This window comes from Saimiri boliviensis, chromosome 5 (assembly GCF_048565385.1).
Source record: "Saimiri boliviensis isolate mSaiBol1 chromosome 5, mSaiBol1.pri, whole genome shotgun sequence".
Classification (NCBI taxonomy): domain Eukaryota; kingdom Metazoa; phylum Chordata; class Mammalia; order Primates; family Cebidae; genus Saimiri; species Saimiri boliviensis.
In genome coordinates, this window is record NC_133453.1 from 40013645 (window position 1) to 40035589 (window position 21945).

At 39.0% G+C, this 21945-nt stretch overlaps 1 protein-coding gene across 2 annotated transcripts in view; it reads left to right on the forward strand.

Moving 5' to 3' along the window:
* Positions 1–20855, forward strand: part of ORC2 (origin recognition complex subunit 2) — a 51886-nt gene extending 31031 nt beyond the window's left edge. The window contains exons 10-18 of one of the 2 annotated variants that reach the window (XM_039470038.2): positions 238–336; positions 3503–3612; positions 7896–8028; positions 9185–9281; positions 14493–14639; positions 15231–15402; positions 18378–18439; positions 18940–19058; positions 19637–20855. In XM_039470038.2, coding sequence (XP_039325972.1) covers positions 238–336; positions 3503–3612; positions 7896–8028; positions 9185–9281; positions 14493–14639; positions 15231–15402; positions 18378–18439; positions 18940–19058; positions 19637–19723 — 1026 coding nt within the window. In that variant the 3' untranslated portion in view covers positions 19724–20855. The remainder of the gene's footprint in view (positions 1–237; positions 337–3502; positions 3613–7895; positions 8029–9184; positions 9282–14492; positions 14640–15230; positions 15403–18377; positions 18440–18939; positions 19059–19636) is intronic. The other variant, XR_005579611.2, reaches the window with a different exon arrangement.
* The last annotated feature ends 1090 nt before the right edge of the window (positions 20856–21945 follow it).

The window sequence follows — 21945 nt, forward strand, 5'->3', positions numbered from 1 at the left end:
TTTAAAAACAGACTACTACTTCACCTAGTCATTTCTTTAACTTATATGATCCTAGTAATTACTCAGTTTTATTACTGAAATTAAGTATGTTTGGTCTTTAACTGGTACTGTTGCTTTAAAAATAAAATACTACCTAATAATTTCACATGTCCTATTTTACATTAATATTACTGTCTAATTTTGATATAAGACAGATATCTGAAGCTACTAAGGACTGACTATTCTGTTCACTTTCAGAGTGACTTAGTAGAAGAATATTTTGAAGCTCACAGCAGTTCAAAAGTTTTAACCTCTGATAGAACACTGCAGAAGCTAAAGAGAGCCAAACTGGATCAGGTATGTTGCAAGGAATGTTACTTCTAAATTTTTCTTTTCTTTTTTTTTTTTTTTTTTTTTTTTGAGATGGAGTTTTACTTTTGTTACCCAGGCTGGAGTGCAATGGCACGATCTCGGCTCACCGCAACCTTCGCCTCCCGGGTTCAGGCAATTCTCCTGCCTCAGCCTCCTGAGTAGCTGGGATTACAGGCACGCACCACCACGCCCAGCTAATTTTTTGTATTTTTAGTAGAGACGGGGTTTTACCGTGTTGACCAGGATGGTCTCGATCTCTTGACCTTGTAATCCACCCGCCTCGGCCTCCCAAAGTGCTGGGATTACAGGCTTGAGCCACCGAGCCCGGCTTCCTAAATTTTTCTTACTCTGTCCTGAAAATTATGCTACATAAGCAACAGATTTGAAAAGTATATACAAGTAGAATTATTGTTCTGATCAAATGAAATACAAGTTAATGTGATTATTACTTCTTTTATTATATAAATAGTAAATAGGCTGGGCACAGGTGGCTCACACCTGTAATGTCAGCACCTTGGGAGGCCAAGACAGGAGGATTGCATGAACCCAGGAGTTCGAGACCAGTCTGGGCAACATAGGGAGACCTTGTTGTTAGCAAAATTTAAATAAATAAATACATAATTCCCTGATTCAACAGACTCTAATTAGGCATTTTTTCCCTCTTACTGATTTATCATTTCTTCAGGATCTATGATAATCATCAGGGTCATAGTTCCTTGATATCCATGTACCATTAATCTCTGTTATTCATTTAACCTAAGTATTCACTAAACCTCACACTGGTGATAAAACAGTGATTGCAATCTGACTTTCTCTCAGTTAGAAACTTCACAAAAAGTAGAGGCTATTCTACTTGAGGATATTATGGAAAACTTGCCCAGTGTGGTAAGGTAACAAGGTTACTATGTACTATGGTTCCACTAGCTCATTTTACAAAAAAGTACCATATAGTTATACTTGCCTGGAGCTTTATTTCTCTAAGAGAGGAGACAAAACCATGTGAATGAGAAAATCTTTGTCAGTAGTAATTGCAGTTGATAATCTAGGTCTTGGCTCATAGGTAGTGAGACTCAGATCAGAGAATATAAGCAACATGGACAAATGACTCTAGACTCACAATAGGACTTCATCAGACTTAGAGGCAAAAAGATCTCTAGAAGGATAAAAGAAACACACCTGTCAGTAAGGGAGAGGAAAGCCTTTCATTGATCATAAACATAGCATAGCTAACCAATATAATCTTCCATAGTATGTGACAATAAGCATTTATTTTTCAGGTCTGTGTGTCAGTCAGAGGTTGGTTGATTTAGGATTTGCTCCATGTTTCTCTTCCTCATTGTACCAGCAGGCTAGCTGAGGCTTGTTTTTCTCATGACTGTAGCAGAGACATAAGAGAAAAAATGGGAAAACACACCATCTCTTAAAGCCTAGGCTCAAAGCTAAATTGCCAGTTTTGCCACATTCTAGTACAGCAAATCACATGGCTGAAAACTAAGTGAAAGGGCAGAGAACTATGTATGCTCCACCCATTTAGTGGGAGGAACTGCTAAATCACATGACAAAGGATATGGATACAAGTGGGGGAGGATACAAGTGGTGGCCCAGGCCTGTAATCCCAGCACTTTGGGAGGGCAAGGCAGGCGGATCACCTGAGGTCAGGAGTTCGAGATCAGTCCGACCAACATGGAGAAACCCGATCTCTACTTAAAATACAAAATTAACCAGGCATGGTTATGCATGCCTATAATCTCAGCTACTCAGTAGGCTGAGGCAGGAAAATCGCTTGAACCCAGGGGGTAGAGGTTGCGGTGAGCCAAGATCATGCCATTGCACTCCAGTCTGAGCAACAAGAGCAAAACTCCCTCTCAAAAAAAGAAAAAGAAAAAACAAGTGGGGGACATTAGAGTTGAAAGTGCAATTCTCCATGAATATTAAAGTTTGAAATGAGGCTGGGTGTGGTGGCTGACACCTGTAATCCAAGCACTTTGGGAGGCTGAGGTGGGTGGATCACAAGGTCAGGAGTTTGAGACTGTCCTGACCAACATGGTGAAACCCTGTCTCTACTAAAAATACAAAAATTAGCTGGGCGTGGTGGTGCACACCTGTAATCCCAGCTACTCAGGAGACTGAGGCAGGAGGATCGGTGAACCCAGGAGACGGAGGTTGCAGTGAGCTGGAGGTTGCAGTGAGCGAAGATGGGCCACTGCACCCTAGCCTGGGTGACAGAGTGAGACTCTGTCTCAAAAAAAAAAAAAAAAAAAAAAGTTTGAAATGAAAGTACATATATGAGATAACATTCTAGAATTCACTCAAGTGTGAATATGCTCAGATAATCCTGTGTAAATGACTACCGGAAAAGATACTGGTCCTTTCTCTGCTTTTTCAGGGCTTTGAACTTCAGAAGGGATAAGAGAGATTTTTTTTAACTACCTACTTAACAATTTTATTTAAAGGTAGTCCTGTTTTGCTTTATGTGGCTAAATAAACACTATACAAGCCAGAGTACTTGGAATATTTATTGCAAACCTAATCTTCAGTATTTAAAGAATATTTTACTTGAAAGGTGGTAGAATCATGAAAACATGGGAGTGCCAGAGTGAAGATGCATGTTTATCTTTTTGCAGGAGTTTTCATTTCAAAAAATGATCTCCATTTGATTCATCAGCATGAATTTCCAAGTTTGGGGTACAGGGCAATGCACTTACCTTGGTTTATTTATATTATTGTTTTTTAAAATTTTCAATACTTATCAAAGATAAAGGATCTGTTAGAAACAGCTTTTGGAAAAGGAGCAGTGATAACATGTTTATTTTACTAATGATAATGGTAAGTAAATTATAAAGAACCTTTAATGTTTTCTGAAAAAATGAAAGCCTTATTCTTGAAGTTTATAATAATTTAAATGGTTCTGGACAAAACTTACCAAATTCTTTACTGTTATTACTAGAAAGAATGTTAACAATTTTAAGAAAAGAAGCAAATCATTTTTGAAGAATTTTGTTTATCAGTTGATACACCCAGTGCCAAACCTGATTAAAGTAATATTTCAATTGGCTTCTTGTAAGCTCAGCTTCTAAGGAAATTGTTTGTTTGGATTGATTTGCTGTATGTGGTTTGAGAATGACTTCCCCCCCACTCCTTTTTTTTAAAGCAAACTTTGCGTAGCTTATTGAGCAAGGTTTCTCCTTCCTTTTCTGCCGAACTTAAACAACTAAATCAACAGTATGAAAAGTTATTTCATAAATGGATGCTGCAATTACAGTAAGTATTATTACAAACCCTTGTAAAATAATCATATATAATTTTACACGAATCTTTATGTTAAATCAAAGTAAGTTAACATCTTTTTACAGTGAGTTTGATATATTCATATATAAAAATAAATGGAAAAATAGACATTCTCCCAATTTTATGACTGAGATATAGAAGTATCACTTTATTGTATGACTGTTCCCAGAAATTCTAGTTTTTAAGAAATTCATGTGGTTTATCAGACTTTACAGTCATTGATAAGATAAATAGAATTATGTTAATGGTTTAAAAAACTTGAATATTTAATTTGCCAAGATTAATAAATATACCAATTAGTTCTGTAAAAGTTTCTTTAGAAGAAAAATTTAAAAAGAAAAAATTACATATATATATATACACCAATTAGATTTTAATCCAGTTTTCCACAGCATAGTTTCTTAAATGAAAGGATAATATTTACTATAATCTTATATATGTGTAACTATACTTTCAGAATTTTATGAGCAGATTTGTCCTATAAATATTTTACTATTTTAACACTATTTCCTAGAATATTTTTTCACTTTTATTATTTTCACATACCTCAGATTAAATTTTAATTTTTCATTAAAATGCCTAGAAGAGTGATTGAAATCAAAACACAGTATTTTATTTTATGATAATTACTTTTATCCTTGCATTTTAAAAGACTTGAACATAAGGAAGTACTTAAAATCTGCACTAATGTGAATATATATGCACACTCACAGTTACATTGTCACTGAGGTAAGTAAGAAGGACCAGGTACTGTGACCCACACCCATCACTGCAGTGCTTTGGAAGGCCAAGGCAGGAGGATTGCTTGAGCCCAGGGGTTTGAGGTTACAGTGAGCTATGATTGTACCACTGTCCTCCAGGTTGGGCAACAAAGCTGTCTCTCAAAAAAAAAAAAGAAAAGAAAAAAGAAAAAGGTCTACCAAGCCCTTTAGAACATAGAAATTGTCCACAGTTTCCCCCAGCACAGTTGACCCCGGACCCTGGTTTTCTTTTGCCAATAATATGTCCAAGAGTTATGCTAGGAAGGGGCTGGGCGCAGTGGCTTACACCTGTAATCCCAGCACTTTGGGAGGCCGAGGCGGTTGGATTACCTGACATCAGGAGTTCAAGACCAGCCTAGCCAACATGGTGAAACCTCATCTCTACTACAAATACAAAAATTAGCTGGGCATGGTGGCGTATGCCTGTAATCCCGCCTACCCAGGAGGCTGAGGCAGGAGAATCACTTGAACCCAGGAGGAGGAGGTTGCAGTGAGCTGCGGTTGCACCATTGCATTCCAGCCTGGGCAACACTCTGTTTCAAAAAAAAAAAAAAAGTTATGCTAGGACGAGAATGCTAAACTTGCCTGCAAGAACCTCAGCTTCTCTCAATAACTATTTATGGATCTATGCATTATAAATTTGTAAAGTTACTCTTCACTCTAATCCCATCCCCAGCCCATCATTTTTTTTTCTCCCAGTATGTCAACTCAGATAACTGAATTTGCTTTGCTTCTCAGACCAGTTCTGAGCATCAGCAAGATCATTGGAATTGCTAGCTCCCGGGTCCTTGCCTCTTTATTTCTGCTACTTCTACCTTGGTAATCTCTACCTTTGGAGGTTACTTCTTTTCTGTTCTTCCATTTCTAGGTTATCCTGCATTGCCAGAGAGCATCACATACTATTTCTGCTTGACCTTTGTAAACAATCACGGAGTTGGACTTTAGCTTCACCTCTAGCGCTTGGTGTTCTGGGTGGTCTCATTCACTCTCCTGGCTTCAGTTGGTTTCTGTATATGAATGACTCATGTAACTGTTACCTCCAACCCATACCTTACTCTCTTAGTAGCAGACCAGGATATCTGAATGTATATTAAAAGTTTCTACTTGGGGCTGGGCATGGTGGCTCACACCTGTAATCCCAGCACTTTGGGAGGCTGAGGCGAGTAAATTATGAGGTCAGAAGTTCGAGACCAGCCTGGCCAACATGGTAAAACCCCGTCTCTACTAAAAATACAGAAAATTAGCCGGGCGGGGTGGTGGGCACCTATAATTCCAGCTACTCAGGAGGCTGAGGCAAGAGAATCATTTGAACCCAGGAAGCGGAGGTTGCAGTGAGCTGAAATCGCACCACTGCATTCTAGCCTGGGCAAAAGAGCAAGACTCCATACAAAAAAAAAAGAAGTTTCTACTTGGATGTCCTGTAAATAATTCAACATGCATAAAATTAAACTCCTCGTAGGTCCATTGTTCCCACCTTCCCCTGTTATCTAGCAGAGTGAATGAGAGTGAATGTTAGTCATTCCATTTGTGTAGTTGCCTATCTGGCAAAAAAATGAGTCTTTTTTTTTTTTTTTTTTTTTTTTTTTAAAGAGACAGAGTCTTACTCTGGCGCCCAGAAGGGTGTGAACACAGATCAAGGTAGCCTCGACCTTCTGGTCTCAAGGATCTACCTCAGCCTCTCAAGTGGCTGGGTCTGTATATGTATGCTGCCATGTCTGGGCTTTTTTTTTGTATGTGTGTAGTGATGAGGTCTCAACATCTTGCCTAGGCTAGTCTCAAACTCCTGGGCACAAGCAGTTCTCTTGCCTTGGCTTCCCAAACTGCTGGGATTATAGGCGTGAGCTACTGTGCCCAGCCCTTTTGTTGTAAAATATTTTTTTACAAAAAATATTTTTGTTGTAAAATATTTTAATTGCAGCATTTTTTGTAATAGCAAAATGGGAACCAATCCATATGTCCATCAGGGAGCTGCCCCGAGCCATTCTTAAGTATTCTTTTCCTCAGTCTCCACATCTAATCAGTTTCCAAATTTTACTTGTTTGACTTCTTATAAAGTTCTTGACATGTTACATTTTTCCCTATGACAACTAAGTTCATCTTCCACAGTTTTGTTCCTTCCTATTCATTTTCCAAACATAGCCAATATGATCTTTCTGAAAAGAAGATATTACTTTCCTACTTAAAACCTTTCAGTTAATCCCTCATTAGTTACTTTTAAATGTTCATTTTTGGCCAGGCATGGTGGCTCACACCTGTAATTCCAGCACTTTGGGAAGCCAAGGTGGGTGGATCACCTGAGGTTAAGAGTTTGAGACCAACAGAGTGAAATCCCATCTCTACTAAAAATACAAAATTAGTTGGGCTTGGTGATGCATGCCCGTAATCCCAGCTACTTAGGAGGCTGAGGCAGGAAAATTGCTTGAAACTGGAAGGTGGAGGTGACAGAGTAGGGACGCCTGGGTAACAGAGCAAGATTCTGCCTCAAAATAAATAAGCACTTTGGGAGGTAGAGGCAGGCAGATCGCTTGAGGCCAGGAGTTTCAGAACAGCCTGGCCAACATGGTGAAACCCTGTCTCTACTAAAAATATAAAAAATTAGCTGGATGTGGTGACGGGCACCTGTAATCCCAGCTACTTAGGAGGCTGAGGCAGGAGAATCACTTGAACCTGGGAGGCAGAGTTTGTAGTGAGCTATGATGGTGCCACTGCACTCCAGCCTGGGAGGTAACACAAAACTCCATCTTGAAAAAATATATATTATTAATTAATTTTTTTAACAGACACTGTCTTGCTCTGTTGCCCAGGCTGGAGTGCAGTGGCACCCTAATAGCTCACTGCAGCCTCAAAATCCTTGGCTTAAGTGATCCTCCCAGCTCAGCCTCCTGAGTAGCTGGAATTATAGGCACCCGCCACCACACCCAGATAATTTTTAAATTATTATTTTTTTAATAAAAGTATTTTTGGCTAGACGTGGTGGCTCACACCTGTAGTCCCAGCAATTTGGGAGGCCAAGGTGGGTGGATTGCTTGAGCCCAGGAGTTTAAGGCCAGCCTGGGCAACATGGCAAAAGAGCCCATCTCTACTAAAAATATAAAAATTAGCCAGGTGTGGTGGCACATATCTGTAGCCCCAGCTTCTTGGGAGACTGAGGCAGGAGAATTGCTTGAACCTGGGAGGCTGAGATTGCAGTGAGCTAAGAGAGCCACTGGACTCCAGTCTGGGTGACAGAGTGACACTCTATCTCAAAAAAAAAAAAAAAAAATATATATATATATATATATATATATATATATATATATATATATATATACACACACACACACACAAACTTTTTTGCCTTTGCCTTCCCAAAATGCTGGGATTACAGGCTTGAGCCAGTGCGCCTACCCCTTTCCTGTACTTTTTATAAACTTAATTTAAGGAAACTGGTTGATAATAAACTTGGCAGTAAGAATTACTGAACTTTAATTTCATGAATACTATCTTTCCTAACAGCCTTGGGTTCAACATTGTGCTTTATGGTTTGGGTTCTAAGAGAGATTTACTAGAAAGGTTTCGAACCACTATGCTGCAAGATTCCATTCACGTTGTCATCAATGGCTTCTTTCCTGGAATCAGTGTGAAATCAGTAAGTTTCAAAATTGTTAAAGGAAAAAACATTATATACTCTGCCACTTCATGCCCCCACATAAATGAGGATGCTATATCTCATTCTGGAGTAAAGAATTTTTGTTGGCCGGGTGCGGCGGTTCACACCTGTAATCCCAGCACTTTGGGAGGTGGAGGTGGGTGGATCACGAGGTCAAGAGATCGAGACCATCCTGGTCAACATGGTGAAACCCCGTTTCTACTAAAAATACAAAAAATTAGCTGGGCATGGTGGTGCGTGCCTGTAATCCCAGCTACTCAGGAGGCTGAGGCAGGAGAATTGCCTGAACCCAGGAGGCGGAGGTTGCGGTGAGCGGAGATCGCGCCATTGCACTCCAGCCTGGGTAATGAGCGAAACTCCGTCTCAAAAAAAAAAAAATTTGTTTTAGACTTCATAGTGGTAGGATTGTATAGTGCTTAATACTATGTGTTTGGACGCAAAAGAATCTAGCTTTGAAACCATCTTTGAACGTCCTGCCTTGTAACTGACATGTATTAAAACTTAGGAAACTGTTAGCTTTGTTTACTACACTGAGTATCAGTGGTACTTCTGAAGGAGGGAATTGTGGGGTCTTCAGTTTTGTTATAAAATATGAAAATGCTTTATTAGGCAAAAACTACATACTATGAAAATGCTTCAAAATACAACAGGATGGGATGTGAAGGCTGTAGTTTTATAATACTTTTATCATAGATCATTTTTATTTCAAATGCTTAGTATCTCTTCATCATTTGAACATTAAAGCTGTTGGTGCTGGATACCAAGCCATGTAGTATTCCTTTTTTAGTGTCTGTAGTGTTTGTGTCCTGTATCATTTGATAGAACTGTATTTTTCTAATGTTTCTTATGTTCTTGGGAGCTTTTTCATTTGTTTTTGCCACCCTCTTATATTACCTATTACCTTTACATCTTTGCTGTTCTTGTTCTGTTTTCTTTTAGCTACAACTTAGGCCAAAAACAATGAACTAGATATACTCAAGTACCAGTAGAATTTTTAGAAGTCATTTTTTAAACTTTTGGAAAATCCAAATTCATTTTTAATTTATTAAAAACGGGTTTGATTTTCTAGTTGTATTTGTCCTATATGACAATAAACTGTAATTAATGTGGTACCTCTTGCACATTCATGATATAGGTCCTGAATTCTATAACAGAAGAAATCCTCGATCATATGGGTACTTTCCGCAGTATACTGGATCAGCTAGACTGGATAGTAAACAAATTTAAAGAAGGTAACATGAAATAGATGCTCTGTAGTTTTAGGCTAAAGTTAAGCATATACTTCTACTTATTCATGTATTTATATACATAGAATATTATTTTATTTTTTGTGGTTTTTTTGGCGGGGGGCGGTTGAGACAATCTGTCTATTGCCCAGGAGTGCAGTGATGCGATCATGGCTCACTGCAGCCTTGACCTCCCAGGCTCAAGCAATTCTCCCACCTCAGCCTCCCAGGTAGCTGTGATCACAGGTGTGTGCTACCATGCCCAGTTGATTTTTTATTATTTGTAGAGATGCAGTCTTGCTATGTTGCCCAGGGTGGTCTCAAACTTCTGGGCTCAAGCAATTCTCCTGCCTTGGCCTCCCAAAGGGCTGAGATTATAGGTGTGAGCCACCACACTCAGCCCAAAAAGATTACTTTAATGATGGCACTTAACTCAGTGCTCTGAAATAATTTATCCTTTCGCTATGAACTTTTTCTGTGAATGTAACTAATAGGAAAGAAAAAAGTTTAGTCTCACTTTCTTAAATTTATATATCCAAAAGCCCCTTATTTAAGAATAATTTTCAGCCGGGCGCGGTGGGTCATGTCTGTAAACCCAGCACTTTGGGAGGCTGAGGTGGGCCGATCACCTGAGGTAAGGAGTTCGAAATCAGCCTGACCAATATGGTGAAACCCCATCTTAAAAAAAAAAAAAAAAAAGAATAATTTTCTAAGTTATGTTTTGCTTGTGTAAAAGTGCCTCCATTTGAGTGGCACTACATCTTTGTCTGATATTGTTATATTGCTTAATGTTTTTATAAAACATTATTTCTTGGCCGGGCACAATCCTGGCACTTTGGGAGGCCAAGGTGGGTAGATCTACTGAGGTAAGGAGTTTGAGACCAGCCTGGCCAATATGGTGAAACCCCATCACTACCAAAATGCAAAAGAGTTAGTCAGGCTTGGTGTGCATACCTGTAGTCCCAGCTACTTGGGAGGCTGAGGCAGGAGAATCACTCGAGCCCGGGAAGCAGGGGTTGCAGTAAGCCAAGATTGTACCACTGCACTCCAGCCTGGGCAATAGAGTGAGACTCCATTTAAAAATAAATAAATAAATAAAACATTTCTTTATTCTGTTTACATATCACTACATTAGGATAATTTTATACATACTAAGATCTCTGGTTCTTTTGCTGTGAATGTTTTAGTCACATGAGTATGTCAGAAAATTGGAAATAGTATTATATAGTCTCTGACAGTTAATTGCCATTTTATAATGACTGAATTAAGAATTAAGAGAAGTAATTGAGCCGGGCGCGGTGGCTCAAGCCTGTAATCCCAGCACTTTGGGAGGCCGAGGTGGGTGGATCACGAGGTCAAGAGATTGAGACCATCCCGGTCAACATGGTGAAACCCCATCTCTACTCAAAATACAAAAAATTAGCTGGGCATGGTGGCATGTGCCTGTAATCCCAGCTACTCGGGAGGCTGAGGCAGGAGAATTGCTTGAACCCAGGAGGCGGAGGTTGCGGTGAGCTGAGATCGCGCCATTGCACTCCAGCCTGGGTGACAAGAGCGAAACTCCGTCTCAAAAAAAAAAAAAGAGAAGTAATTGAGAATGCCTAACTGCTTTGATGGATAATTTTATTGATAATGACAATAATCCTAGCTCTATTTCCATAGTACTTTTATCTTGTCAATATTCTAGCGCATTCTTTAGTTTTCTCTTCATTTTAACCTGAAACACTTTCTGTCCCAAATTTCCCTTCACACTTCTATACCCATTTTATCTACAGTCCTCTATAGAAATGGACAGTATACTTTTTTGGGTTTTTTTTGAGATTTGCTCTGTCACTTGGCTAGAATCCAGTGGCACAAACATGGCCCACTACATCCTTAACCTTCTGGGCCCAAGTGATCCTTCCAACTCAGCCTCTCCATTAGCTGGGACTACAGGCACACACCACCTACCTGGCTATTGTTAAAATCTTTTGTAGAGATGGAGTCTCACTATGTTGCCCAGGCTGGTCTCAAACTCTTGGGCCTTAAGGGATCCTTCTGCCTGGGCCTTCTAAAGTGCTGGGATTACAAGCATGAGCCCAACCTGACAATATACATTTTAATTCCAACTCTACACATTTGAAAACTTGATTCTTATTATTCACAAATTCTCTAATAGCAAATTTACCTGCTTGCTAACATTTATTTTAATCCCAAAATCAATATTCTTGGCACGTTTGCAAAGTGAGGCATGCACAGAGTGGCAAAAACTTCACATTGCCCAATGTACACATTCTAAGCAGAGGTCAAACAAGGTAATGCTCTGCCTTGTTTCAACTCTCATACTATAAACAAGTGTCCTTTTCACAGTCTGTTCAGTGCTACATTTTTCACATTTTTCTGCTTTTATGTTAGTGATTTGGCTGTTTAAAATGGCCCATAAGCATAGTGTTAAAATACTGTCCAGTGTTCCCAAGCACAAGAAGGCTGTGATGTGCCTTGGGAGAAAAACATATAGACTTCCTTCGGTTATGAGTTAGTGTTCTTGACTGTGAGTTCTGTGCTAATGGATCAACAGTGTGTATTAAAAATAAAGTTGCCTTTAGGCTGGGTGCCGTGGCTCACACCTGTAATACCATCACTTTGGGAGGCCAAGGCGGGCACATCACTTGAGGCTAGGAGTTCAAGACCAGCCTGGGCAACATGGTGAAACCCCGTCTCTACTAAAAATACAAAAAATTAGCCGGTCCTGGTGGTGCACATCTGTAATCCCAGCTAGTCGGGAGGCTGAGGCAGGAGAATCGCTTGAACTTGGGAGTTGGAGGTTGCAGTGAGCCAATATCACACCACTGCAACAGAGCGAGACTCTGTCTCCAAAATAAATAAATAAATAAAAATAAAATTGCTTTTAAACAGAAGCACACATAAAACAAAATTATATATTGAACCTAACCCTGTATTTCCTCTGGGAACAAGTGGTTCAGTATTCAATAATTCAGGATTTGCAGCAGTATTATAGAACTTAATATAATGAGAGTCAAGTATATATATTTCTCAGAACCCTAAAACTACTGCATATGTGAACATTTCTCATCACAATCATTGATTATGTAGGCATATAGTGAATTACTAGCAGGTTATCATCATAAGATAAACCTGTTTAGTTTTCAGTTCTTTCAGCCTTATTATTTAATTAAAAATCAGTTGCTGCAATGTTTTACTCCTATAATTTTAGCTTTTTCTGTATTGTCTTTAGTTTGCAACATAAGTTCTCCTACTTAAAGAATACCAGAAGCATTGCTTTTTATTCCTTTACCACAGATCCTTGTAAGACAGCCCAATATTGTTCGTATGCTCATTAAACTAGATGCCTAAGTCACTTATTTTGTGTGCATCTATGTGTATACATATGTGTGCTTTGGGGTGTTTTTGTTTTTGATACTGTTGACTATGGTGACTTCTAGATTTCAGGGAACCTGGGATTTTCACAACTTATCATCTCAGAATCTTTGTCACTATATTGTCTCTCTTACCCATCTACCCCCGAGTAGAAGAGAAATTTATTTGCTCTTTGACTTATACTCTATCATGTATGCCAGGTCTTTAGAGAGACTTACCAATACCCGTGGGTTTTAAATATATGTTAAAAATAAAATTTACCTGATTCAGCTGCCCCTTCACACTATTTTATTTTTCTATTTTCATATGGGTATTTTTGAAGACATGTCCTGCCTTCTTTTTTATTTCCTTTGTGCTATCAGAACTGTATGCTTGATCACCTGTAATTTTCTTCTTACCAAGCCCATTGACCTTAGCTCATCCTTATATTGAGCTCTGCTATATTTAGTAATGTCAACAGTTCCGTCCTCAAAATTCTTCCTTCACTGACTTTTATAATTTATCTGAACTTTGATGCCTTGAGCAATATCTCAACCACCCGCAACCCCATTTTTGGTCTCCTCCTTTGGCTTTTGTGATAATCCGAGTTTGCTGGTGTGTGTGTGTGTGAGTGAGAGAGAGATGGGGTCTCACTGTTGCCTGGGCTGGAGTGCAGTGGCACGATCTCGGCTCACTGCAACCTTTGCCCCTCAGGTTCAAGCGATACTCCTGTCTCAGCCTCCCAAGTAGCTGGGTTTACAGACACTCACCACCACAATGGCTGATTTTTTGTATTTTTAGTAGAGAAAGGGTTTCACCATGTTGGCCAGGTTGGTCTCAAATTCCTGACCACGTGAGCCACGTGCCTGGCCTCCCAAGTTTTCTATAATCTCTGAAAGCATTATATATAATGCTTTCTGAGCACTCTTTTTGTTTTTGTTTTTGTTTTTTTTTGGTATCTTTCCACTCCCACATTGTAATAAAACATGTACAAATTAACCTTCAAGCAATTGCATACATCTTATCTATAGTCCATGCCTTATTAAAGCTGCTTTCTTTAGGCTAAGCACAGTGGCTCACACATGTAATCCCAGCACTTTGGGAGGCCAAGGAGGGCAGATCACTTGAGCTCAAAAGTTTCAGACCAGCCTGGGCAACATGGTAAAACCCCATCTCAAGAAAAAATACAAAACTTAGCCAGGCATGGTGGTACATGCCTATAGTCCCAGCTACTTGGGAGGATGGCTTGAGCCCAGGATGTGGAAGTTGCAATTAGCTGAGATCATGCCACTGCACTCTAGCCTGGATGACAGAACCAGAACTTGTCTCAAAAAAAAAAAAAAAAAAAAAAACTGCTTTCTTTAGGGCCTTACTTAAGTGCTAATCATGCCTTGCCTATTTTATGAGTAAATGACATATCTTCTCAAATAAATTACATATCCCTAAGCAATTGTTACTTTATCCTATACTACTTTGATGTATTTTTTAATAACCTAGGCATTGTGTGTGGTAGAGAAAATAATCACTGCAATATCACTAAAAATAATTATTGGATTCTGGCTGGACATGGTGGTTCACATCTGTGATCCTAGCACTTTGGGAGGCCAAGTTGAGCCCAGGAGTTCAAGGCCAACCTGGGCAACTTAGTAAGACCCCATGTCTACCAAAAAAACAGTTAGCCAAGTGTGGTAGCATGCGCCTGTAGTCCTAGAGACTTGGGAAGCTGAGGTGGGAGGATTGCTTGAGCCCAGGAGTTGGAGGCTGCAAGTAAGCTATGATTGTACCACTGCACTCCAGTGTAGGCAACAGAGTAAGGCCCTCTAAAAATAATAATAATAATTGCATTTCCTTTCTTTTTAGATTCTTCTTTAGAACTCTTCCTTCTCATCCACAATTTGGATAGCCAGATGTTGAGAGGAGAGAAGAGCCAGCAAATCATTGGTCAGTTGTCATCTTTGCATAACATTTACCTTATAGCATCCATTGACCACCTCAACGCTCCTCTCAGTAAGTTAAATGTTACTATTTTTCCTTCTAGAGATAATCAGTCGTACAAAACCAATGTAAATCTCAGAATTTTACTGTTTTTAGTATGCTTTATCCCCTTTTACACATTTAAAAACACAAGTTGCCAAAAAGGTGTACTGAATCTAATTTAGAACATAATTTTTGGAAATAAAAATTCAGATACTAAATGAGGATATTTTCGTTTAAAGTTAAATGGAGGGAAGAGCCCCAACTGCTATTTTGGTCTCTTACTCTTTTTGTAATATTACAACATTTATATTATGTACTGAATTCACAGACTTTCTGATAATCCTGTAGAAGAAAATGTTAAAACATTATTAATTTTTTGAAGAGAATGCATTGGTAGTGCTAAGATTTTAATTTATGCTTAATGTAAAAATAAAGGTTCAGATGTTGATTGAAAATGAAATTAGATTGTGAGTTACTGATTTAGATATGGAAGTGGCAAAAATGAAAAACCTGAGGATTTATTTTTATTGAATTCTTTCTCATTCTTTTGTAAAGTAGAATCTAGTAACATGACAATATGAAAATAATTTGTAATTCTTTCTTTCTTTGATCATGTGCTAGTGTGGGATCATGCAAAGCAGAGTCTTTTTAACTGGCTCTGGTATGAAACTACTACATACAGTCCTTATACTGAAGAAACCTCCTATGAGAACTCTCTTCTGGTGAAACAGTCTGGATCCCTGCCACTTAGCTCCCTGACTCATGTCTTACGAAGCCTTACCCCTAATGCAAGGTAAGGATGAAAACCATATTTCTTTTTAAAAACTATACATTTTAAGATATGCACTACTAGGTTTTAATGGTGATACTGAAGTCTCTAGTTAATTTGAAGGATTAAGAGAAATTATAGTAATAATAGTTACCAGTACTGGATATATATAATAGGCAGACAAGTCAACAGTAGTCCATCAAATTGCCCAGTAATAAAGCAAGAGTACCAACTTTTTATTTCTTAATATATTTTGATATTTCTGAATATGAGCAGCTGAGTGGTCATAATGGAGAAAAACCAGACTTTTCATGGCTTTTACTTAAATTTTATGGTTAAATTTTTCATTGCATATTGAACATTCTGATCCAAACACTGAGCACTTTATATGCAATACCTCATTTGATCCTCATCACTAAGGTGGATAGTCAGTGACACAAAGACTTTGATCCAGATATGCCCAGCTCCAAAAATCATGCTCTTAAACATTACTGTATAGTATCTCCAGTCAATTCCTTACGGCAGCCTAACCGAGAGGCATATGTGAATTAATAAATGCAAGCTGGTTAGAGCATAAGCTAGCAAAAAATAAATTGCATAGTTAGCTAAACACAGTGGCTTGCTCCTGTAATACCAGCACTTTCGGAGGCTGAGGCAGGCAGGTCACTTGATGTCAGGAGTTTGAGACCAGCGTGGCCAACATGGTGAAACTGCATCTCTACTAAAAATACAAAGTTAAAATCATATTTTGGATCATCTCAATGAATACTTTTTTTTTTTTTTTAGTAGAGATACAGTTAACAGTTATTTTATTTTATTTTATTTTATTTTATTTTTTTGAGACGGAGTTTCGCTCTTGTTACCCAGGCTGGAGTGCAATGGCGCAATCTCAGCTCACCACAACCTCCACCTCCTGGGCTCAGGCAATTCTCCTGCCTCAGCCTCCTGAGTAGCTGGGATTACAGGCACGCGCCACCACGCCCAGCTAGTTTTTTTTGTATTTTTAGTAGAGATGGGGTTTCACCATGTTGACCAGGATGGTCTCGATCTCTCAACCTCGTGATCCACCCACCTCGGCCTCCCAAAGTGCTGGGATTACAGGCTTGAGCCACCACGCCCGGCCTAACAGTTATTTTTAACCTAAAATTAGAAATAATGTAAACATCCAAACCAATAGGGAAGTGTAAGTTTCTGGTACATGGTAGATAAGCAGCTGTTAAGACTTCTTTAGTTCTTCTTATATGTGGCAAAAAAAAAAGAAAAGAAAAACAGCCAGGTGTGGTGGCATGCATCTGTAGTCCCAGCTACTACTCAAGAGGCTGAGGCCAGAGAATTGCTTGAACCCAGGAGGCAGAGGTTGCAGTGAGCTGATATTGTACCACTACACTCCAGCCTGGGTGACAGAGTGAGACTCTGTCTCAAAAAAAAATAATAAAGAAATTGCATAATTACCCTGTTGAAAGAAGCTTTTAGTAACAAACCTTACCCCCTGCCAAAAACATAAAATTATAGAATTATATTTAACAAGATGAAGTGTTGAAAAATAGCAAACTTTGCTGAGAATTGATCATTAAGAAAAACCTGGCCGGGCGCGGTGGCTCAAGCCTGTAATCCTAGCACTTTGGGAGGCCGAGGTGGGTGGATCACAAGGTCGAGAGATCGAGACCATCCTGGTCAACATGGTGAAACCCCGTCTCTACTAAAAAATACAAAAACATTAGCTGGGCACGGTGGTGCGTGCCTGTAATCCCAGCTACTCAGGAGGCTGAGGCAGGAGAATTGCCTGAACCCAGGAGGTGGAGGTTGCGGTGAGCCAAGATCGCGCCATTGCACTCCAGCCTGGGTAACAAGAGCAAAACTCCGTCTCAAAAAAAAAAAAAAAAAAAAAAAAAAGAAAAACCTTACAGTGATTGTTTTCTGGACTTGCATAAAAATGAAAATGCATAAGTTTTTGGCATACCCAAGGATTGATAGGAGTCTTAGTTTGTGTTACACTGCTTCCAACCCCGTAATTTTACTTGGTTCACTCTCCTATGGAAATAATTCAAAATATGAAGAACTAAGTGGTTTTATTTAGTGCAGAATTTTTTCTGCATCCAATCATCCATTAAGAGTTATTTTTAATCTAAAGTTATAAATAATGTAAACATCGAAACCAATAGGGAAATAATAAGTTTATGGTACATGATAGATAAGCAACTGTTAAAACTTCCTTAGTTCTTCTTACATGTAGCAAAAAAAAAAAAAAGAAAAGAAAAGAAAAGAAAACCTTGTTTAGAAGTTTTTTAAAGACATGGGAAAAATCAAAAAGTGAAGAAGCAAGGCATAAAGGAGTACATACAGTATATAAATATATGAATTCATGTTATCTCCACCTGCCTCATTCCATGAAGATTTGAGATAGCAGCATACCCAGTATGATCTCAACACCAAGTGCTAATGGCTGTTATCTTAGGGATATGAGATTGATATTTTTATCTTCAGATGTTATTCTGTATTCCAAGTTTTCCACCAAGACTAACCTAAAAAGAAAAAAATACTTTCATATTTTATTTTTATTTTTGAGACAGGGTGTTGCTCAGATACAGCCTCAAGCTCCCAGGCTCAAGTGATCTTTGCACCTCAGCCTCCCGAATAGCTGAGACCATGGTGTGTACCACTATGCCTGGCTAATTTTTTTATTTTTTGTAAAGACAGAGTCTCACTGTGTTGTCCAGGGCGGTCTCAAACTCCTGGCTCAAGCAGTCCTCCCACTTCAGTCTTCCAGAGTGCTGGGATTATAGGCATGAGCCACCACATTCAGCCTATATTTTTCTTTAGAAGAAATAAAAAAACTTTCTGTTTAAGTAGGCAAGGATATGATATTCCTTGGACGAACAGAAGATAATGCAGATAGGCTAAATATTTGACATTTTCTTTGTACATTTTACTATTAGTTGTTGCCTTTTGATGTTAACATTTTGGATTTAAATTCCTGTTTTTGTTTTTTGCCTTTTTAGGGGAATTTTCAGGCTGCTAATAAAGTACCAGCTGGACAACCAGGATAACCCTTCTTACATTGGTACCCAATATTTATGACATTCAATTGCATAATTTTTGTTTTACTCCCATACCCCATACATTTCCTTTCTCTGGAATTTAATGACATCAGTGCAGTTTTTCGTAACAGTGAATAAGTGGTCATTCATGTTGAGTATGTCTGCCACATAGCAAATTTTCAAGCAGCTCCACAGATCCACTGCTGAGTGAGGTGTTTGCCAACATAAATTGGAAGACAAACCCAGCTTACCTTTAAAATTTTCTATGCTAACTATGGATCTGTATCTGCCAATTACCTATTTTTCATATTCTAGGCATCTTAGGAGATTAACAAACATTTTAATAATTGTTCTGCTCTTACGACTTCCTTGTTGCATCTTTAAAAGTCCTGTCAATACTTGTTGACTGCTCTGGGATAACAAGCAAACAGCACTTTTATTCTGAGTTCTTTCATACAGGTGTTTGTATATCAGGTCATATCTTAAGTGCTGACTTATGTTCATCTCCTTTTGAACTTGCCAGGCCTTTCTTTTCAAGATTTTTACCAGCAGTGTCGGGAGGCATTCCTCGTCAATAGTGATCTGACACTCCGGGCCCAGTTAACAGAATTTAGGGACCACAAGCTTATAAGAACAAAGAAGGTAAGCCTCTGCTATTGTAGTATTTATGCCAGAAATAGTCCATATTATTTACTCAAGGACAAGTATACCTTTGACTCAGACCTGATTTTGAAACTTAAGTTCCATGTTGGGTCACAGAGATTCATTTAGGCAAGTGCCGTTTGAGTTTGGAGAAAGAGCCATGGTAGAAATACCCTGCTTCAGAGCAAAGCAGAAAACTCCTTATGTGAAAAATTGGGCATACTTGAATGCATTAAATTTACAGGGAAAGATCTTGTTGAAAGGGGCAAGAAAGAACAGAGACATCAATAGTGTTAGATTCAGGACAGGGCAGGAAGGTGAAGAACGATCTAAAGCACAATGAAAAAAATAAATATCCACCTGTCCACCGTCTAGTTAGTTGTCTTTCCCGCTATAAAGCTGTTTAACTCAGTATATTTAAATATATATGACTGTGTGCCCTTTTGCCTTAATTTTTATACTCATGTTTAAAATATTACATCAAAGAAATAAATTCATTTTTTCTTTAGCCTCTACAATAGAAGAGTTCATATACCTCTTATAAATGACTAACATACAGGTATTCTTACATCTTTCAGGGAACTGATGGAGTAGAGTATTTATTAATTCCTGTTGATAATGGAACATTGACTGATTTCTTGGAAAAGGAAGAAGAGGAGGCATGAAGCTTTCCTTTATTCCTGAACCTCCCATGAAGGGTCATACCCTAGCTGCCACTCCTCTAGTTGAAAGTGTTGTGTTTACATCTGACATTAAATTATTTTTCCAGCATACAAGACAAATTTGGGAAGGGGGGGATGTCCTCAATTAGAACTTCTGATCAGCCTGGCTGGTACCGTTTAGTACTATGCAGCAGTCCTCAAGCTGGAGAAAATGTGCCTTTCATTCATTACCTCTCTGGAGACTTCTTGCTGGAATGAAACAGTGTGCTCAGGGACTATTTGGAACTGGATGTTTTTGAATTATTTTATACTTAAAGAGATATTATTCTGAATTTTTTGAGGGCCTTTTAACACTCCCCGAGCTGATTGTTTGCAAGTGTGTTTGTTCCAGAGTGTGGAAGTATAAAGACATGGGCATCACATAAATTGGCTTTGTTTGCTATTCTGTGTGTCAGAACCAACGAGTGTAATGGAGAGGGCAGGTCATCTCTTACTGATTCTAAAACAACATAAAAGATATAGATTGGGAAGAGGTGGGTGATCCAGCTTTCTCCGTTTGGATTGAGGCTATGTACTTGGTGAGGGCAGGGGAGGGAATGTATCATAATACTAATGAGTTAGGATAGCGGGAAAAACAGAGTATATAGGGTATCTACCCAGCTTAGAAAGCACAGGAACAGTATATCATACATTTGGAACAGTTAATGTCTGTGCCATGACCTTCATGATACCAGTGAGAAGCCAGGCTAGAGAAATAAAATCCTGAATTACATTTTAGTAATTGTTTTCAAGACAAAAAATAAAACATTTCATTATTCTTGTATATTGACATATTTTTCTTTTCTTGAATAACATGCAGGTGAGTAGCATAATGGCTGGCTGTAAATTAATCCTGATTCCTCTGTCAAGTAGACCTAAAACTCACTGTAAGATATTTCAGTTTTTTCCATAAAGTGATGATCTCAAGTCTCCTAAATATTTGCACGAGACTTTTTTTCTTAGGAAAGAAAAAAAAGGCTAACCTTGGCTACTGTCGTCAGCTTACAGTCGTCACATACCCCCTGAAATATCTGACACTTGGAAATGGAGTTCTTCCTGAAAATATCATTGCAATAAAATACGTACTGCATCAGCATTTCTCACTCATTTCTTATCCTGTAAACCTCTTTCATGAAAATATTTCCAAAAATGCTTGAAAATTTTAAATAATTTTCTTGTGGTATATAATTAAGTAATTTTGTTCAGGCACAATGGCTTATGCCTAATCCCAATACTTTGGGAGGCCAAGGCAGGAAGATCTCTGGAGCCCAGGAATTTAAGAACAGCCTGAAGCCAGGCACGGTGGCTTATGCCTGTAATCCCAGCACTTTGGGAGGCCGAGGCGGGTGGATCACGAGGTCAAGAGATTGAGACCATCCTGGTCAACATAGTGAAACCCCGTCTCTACTAAAAATACAAAAAGTTAGCTGGGCATGGTGGCACGTGCCTGTAATCCCAGCTACTCAGGAGGCTGAGGCAGGAGAATTGCCTGAACCCAGGAGGCCGAGGTTGTGGTGAGCCGAGATCACGCCATTGCACTCCAGCCTGGGTAACAAGAGCGAAACTCCGTCTCAAAAAAAAAAAAAAAAAAAAAGAACAGCCTGGGCAACACAGTGAGACCCTGTCTCTATAAAAAATTTAAAAAAATCATCCCGGCATGGTGGCCCATGCCATGCCTATAGTCCTAGCTGCTGTGGAGGCTGAGGCATGAGGATTGCTTGAGCCTAGGAGTTAAAGATTACAGTGAGCTATGATTGTGCCACTGCACTATAGTCTGGATGCAGAGCAAAACCTTGTCTCATTAAAAAAAAAAAAAGACCTTAAAAAAATAATAATTTTATGTTAAGTCCATGAGCTTAGTCTTCTTTCTTTTCTTTTTTTTTTTTTTTTTTTTTTTTTTGAGACAGAATCTGTCACCCAGACTGGAGTGCAGTGGCGTGATCTAAGCTCACTGCAACCTCCGCCTCTCAGGTTCAAATGACTCTCATGCCTCAGCCTCCTGAGCTGGGACTACAGGCACACACCACCATGCCTGGCTTATTTTCCTATTTTTAGTAGAGGAGGGGGTTTCGCCATGTTGGTCACGCTGGTCTCAAATTCCTGACCTCAAGTGATCCACCCACTCCAGCCTCCCAAAGTGCTGGGATTACAGGCGTGAGCTACCACACCCAGCCAAGGGCTTAGTC